General features: G+C 52.5%; 1 protein-coding gene across 2 annotated transcripts; it reads left to right on the top strand.

The window, feature by feature from the left end:
* Positions 1-808: 808 nt before the first annotated feature.
* Positions 809-4,266, top strand: SLC61A1 (solute carrier family 61 member 1). Of its 2 annotated transcripts, none has more exons than XM_075591823.1 (2): positions 809-929; positions 2,474-4,266. In XM_075591823.1, exon 2 carries the CDS (start codon positions 2,508-2,510, stop codon positions 3,864-3,866), a length of 1,359 nt encoding a protein of 452 aa, XP_075447938.1. In that variant the 5' UTR covers positions 809-929; positions 2,474-2,507; the 3' UTR covers positions 3,867-4,266. The 2 variants fall into 2 exon arrangements, with proteins under 2 accessions (XP_075447938.1, XP_075447939.1); XM_075591824.1 differs by lacking the exon at positions 809-929 and adding an exon at positions 1,890-1,963.
* Positions 4,267-4,509: the final 243 nt, after the last annotated feature.

Here is a 4,509-nt window from a genome sequence, read left to right as displayed (position 1 = left end):
CGGTTAGGGGGCGTGACTCTGACGTCATAGCGTTGCCCGCACTGTGATTGGTTCGCGGCGTGGCAGCAGCGCAAAAATACAATTTTATTGTAATTTCCCTGGTCTGCCACGCCACCGCTCACGGCTGTGCGCACGTCCCAGGTATAGGAACGTCTGGCTAACACAGCCAATATGGTTGCCAGGTGTCCGGTATTGAAGTGGACAGTCCTGTATTTGGATACTCTGTCCAGTAAAAAATGAGAGGTACTGTAATACTGGACATGTATGTGTCCAGTATTTTCCTCCCTGGACATAGTGACCTGACGCACCTTTCACCATTGAGTCCAGTATTTTTGGAGAAACCACCTGGCAACCCTAACAGCCAATTATAATTGATGTGTGCACGCACGGCAGCGCACGCACGGTAGCGCACGCGCACTATATTACACGCCTTACTGTCCCGACAAATGATTCTCAATGGGACCCCTGCGCTGGGATCCTTCGGGGCAAGCACTGAAATGTTATTGTTGCTGCTACATCTGTATTTTTTTGTGTGTCAGAAGCTTGCACAAGACATTGAAATATTTCAGGAACAGAGGGACTCCTGGAGGTTACAAATAAACTGTCATGTTTTTCCAGTACTACTAAACTTCACTTATTAGGGTCTCTGACTCCCAATAGTTTGTAAAGCACTGGCAATCTTGGCATCACCTCCTATTATTAACATATTTGCCACCGGGTTACCGTACTACATTTACTGCTGGTCACATAAAGTTGATAAAGTTATATAATTAAAAAAAAAACGACTGGCATCGGCTGTGCTTCCGCCAGGACTGCGTCACGTGACCCGCAGCACGAAGGCAAGTGCGTGTCATGTGAGCGCTCTCCCGGAATCGGAAAGAAGAAGTTCCGGGACGAGTATGGCAGGAGCTGCGGGAAGAGATCGCGGGGTAAGGAGGGGGGTGATGTGTGCGCGGGGTAAGGAGGGGGGTGATGTGTGCGCGGGGTAAGGAGGGGGGTGATGTGTGCGCGGGGTAAGGAGGGGGGTGATGTGTGCGCGGGGTAAGGAGGGGGGGGGTGATGTGTGCGCGGGGTAAGGAGGGGGGGGTGATGTGTGCGCGGGGTAAGGAGGGGGGGGGTGATGTGTGCGCGGGGTAAGGAGGGGGGGTGATGTGCGCGCGGGGTAAGGAGGGGGGTGATGTGTGCGCGGGGTAAGGAGGGGGGTGATGTGTGCGCGGGGTAAGGAGGGGGGTGATGTGTGCGCGGGGTAAGGAGGGGGGTGATGTGTGCGCGGGGTAAGGAGGGGGGTGATGTGTGCGCGGGGTAAGGAGGGGGGGTGATGTGTGCGCGGGGTAAGGAGGGGGGTGATGTGTGCGCGGGGTAAGGAGGGGGGTGATGTGTGCGCGGGGTAAGGAGGGGGGTGATGTGTGCGCGGGGTAAGGAGGGGGGTGATGTGTGCGCGGGGTAAGGAGGGGGGTGATGTGTGCGCGGGGTAAGGAGGGGGGTGATGTGTGCGCGGGGTAAGGAGGGGGGTGATGTGTGCGCGGGGTAAGGAGGGGGGTGATGTGTGCGCGGGGTAAGGAGGGGGGTGATGTTTGCGCGGGGTTAGGAGGGGGTGATGTGTGCGCGGGGTAAGGGAGGGGTGTGTGCTAGGTAAGGAGGGAGGGGTGTGTGCTAGGGGTAAGGAGGGAGGGGTGTGTGCTAGGGGTAAGGAGGGAGGGGTGTGTGCTAGGGGTAAGGAGGGAGGGGTGTGTGCGGGGTAAGGGAGGGGTGTGTGCGGGGTAAGGGAGGGGTGTGTGCTAGGTAAGGAGGATGGGGTGTGTGCTAGGTAAGGAGGGAGGGGTGTGTGCTAGGTAAGGAGGGAGGGGTGTGTGCTAGGTAAGGAGGGAGGGGTGTGTGCTAGGTAAGGAGGGAGGGGTGTGTGCGGGGTAAGGAGGGAGGCTCGCCCAGTGAATCATGCCGACTCGGAGAGATCCTCTGTGCGGTGAGTGTATGAGGGACAGACGGCGGAAACCTCGCTGCAGTCACCAAATCACATCTAAATAAGGCGTATAACTGTACATGTGTTTAGACATATAATATGGTCTATAAACATAAGTGTATGTGTATATACACATACATGAAATAGAACACACAAAGGTGTTTGTTTTGGGTGGAATAAAAGTATGCCGAGTTTATTTTAAACAAATATGAGAATCAATTGTTCCCCTGTAATTGAATTAACTTTTTTTGTCTTAAAATGATGCCAGTTGGCTTTTGATTGGAAATGAAAACTTAAATGGTACAATGAAAATGCAGATAATACTAATAATAATTTTTATAAAGTACCCCCAGTTGTTTTATTTAAAACTAATAAAAAAGTGCTTAATATTTTTGTTGGTTTGGATGTAGTCACCAAACTTACAATCTTCACCATAGCCAGGCTTATTGCATGCAGGATTTTAGATTGGTTGTAATACGTTTTACATAAGTCCTCCTCCTTTTCTCCTTGCAGCTTCCTCTCAGAATGCTGCTTCGATGATATCATCATGCTGCTGACTGCATACTTGGTTCTGGCTGGGCTGCTAGCTCTGTGGGCAGTGCTGGAGTTTTCTGCCTGCCACTCCAAACCATCGGCCACAAGCATCCCCCTAGGCAATCCAGCCTTCCGCCGCTTCCAGCATGGCTTCTACCGAGCCTATTTCCCAGCTCTGGCCGCAGACTGGCTGCAAGGCCCCTACCTGTACAAACTGTACCAGCACTATCACTTCCTGGAGGGGCAGATCGCCATCATCTATGTGTGCGGCTTTGGGGCCAGTGTGCTTTCGGGTCTGGTGAGTGCCCCACTAACAGGCCGGCTTGGTCGCAGGAAGTCCTGCATACTGCTCTGCCTTCTCTTGGCGGGCTGCTACCTTTGCAAGCTGTCACAGGATTACTTTGTACTTCTGACGGGACGGGTGCTTGGCGGTTTCTCCAGCGCCCTGCTCTTCTCTTCCTTCGAAGTATGGTATGCCCATGAGCATGCTGAGCATCACGACTTCCCAGCAGAGTGGCTTCCTCACACCTTCTCCCGGGCCACAGCCTGGAATGGAGGCATTGCAGTGGCTGCAGGTGTGACTGCCAACGCCTGTGCAGAGTGCCTGGGGCTTGGACCTGCTTCACCGTCTGTGCTGGCAGTGCCTCTCCTTGTTCTGTCGGTAGCCATGATGATACGTGAATGGGATGAGAACCACGGACAGAGCAGCAGCTTTCCCAGGGTCTGTGGTGATGGGCTTCGGTGCCTGCTGAGGGATCGGCGAGTGTTGCTGTTGGGTGCCATTCAGGCATTGTTTGAAAGCGTAGTTTATATCTTCATCTTCCTCTGGACCCCAGTGCTGGATCCCCACAACACACCGCTTGGCATAGCCTTCTCCAGCTTCATGGCGGCCAGTGCGGCAGGTTCATCGCTGTATCGCCTCGCCACTTCCAAGAAATATCACCTGCAGCCCATGCACGTGCTCTGCCTGTCTGTGCTCATGGTCTTTTTCTCCCTTTTCATGCTGTCATTCTCCACTGGCCCAGGCCAGGAGCGCCCGACTGAGTCCTTTGTGGCTTTCCTGCTCATCGAGCTGGCCTGTGGGCTCTACTTCCCAGCTATGGGCTTCCTGAGACATCGGCTGATCCCAGAGCAGGAACAGACTGGAGTACTGAACTGGTTCCGAGTGCCCCTGAACCTCCTCGCTGGACTTGGGCTGCTGGTGCTTCATGACAGTGACTACCAGAGCGGAACTAGGAACATGTTTAGTTTATGTGCGGTCACAATGCTGCTAGCCCTGCTCAGCGTGGTGAGGCTCTTTTCCCTGGTGAGGAATGACCCCGAGCTACGGCTGCCGAGCTCAGAGACAGAGCCCAGTGGATCTGAGCTATGAAAAGGAAAAGTAACATGAGGATACACGCTGTAACCCACAGCCAAAAAAACGACACTTGGCAGGACGCTACAGCAGTCGACCAATGCTCTGCTAGACAAATGACTTGGAGGGAAGGGTCTCTGGCGGTCTGTTCGAGTTATGGGATGGGTTATGGACCAGTACTCTTTCCATTCCAGATTGGTTGCAATACAGTAACAGGAGGGAAGAATGAGGATTTGAACTCTCCCATCAGTCACTCTGAGTACATGTTCAGATGTTGCTAGACCGGAAAGGATGGAGGTTATCTGGGGCCCCGTCAATTTTACTGTGAAAACATGAGACTTGGGGAAAAGAGGGTGAGCGTAGATTTTTGTTATATAATATTAAAATAACAGTGCTAAAAGCGCTTTTTAAACGGTCAGCAGCTGTCTTTATTGAACGAATCCATGCAAGTAATGCAGTCAATTTCAGACCTCGCCAATGCTTCACCAGGCACAAAGAAATAAGGGTATAAAGGCTACAGACCACCCACCGCTAGAAGTACAGTAAAGAAAAAAAACGTGTTCCATATGTCAGAACCAAGGTTTTCCAAACTTGTTTCCCGTTATTAAACATCGCACACCGTTTGTGTTACATTGTAAACATTTGGTCCTGCAAATGAAAA

Source organism: Ascaphus truei, chromosome 3, assembly GCF_040206685.1.
Source record: "Ascaphus truei isolate aAscTru1 chromosome 3, aAscTru1.hap1, whole genome shotgun sequence".
Classification (NCBI taxonomy): domain Eukaryota; kingdom Metazoa; phylum Chordata; class Amphibia; order Anura; family Ascaphidae; genus Ascaphus; species Ascaphus truei.
Note: the sequence above shows the minus strand (reverse complement) of the source record. Positions and strands in the feature narration are given on the sequence as shown.

Excerpts from the sequence above, each read along its gene's own strand:
- SLC61A1 (XM_075591823.1), top strand. The coding sequence starts at position 2,508 with ATGCTGCTGACTGCATACTTGGTTCTGGCTGGGCTGCTAGCTCTGTGG.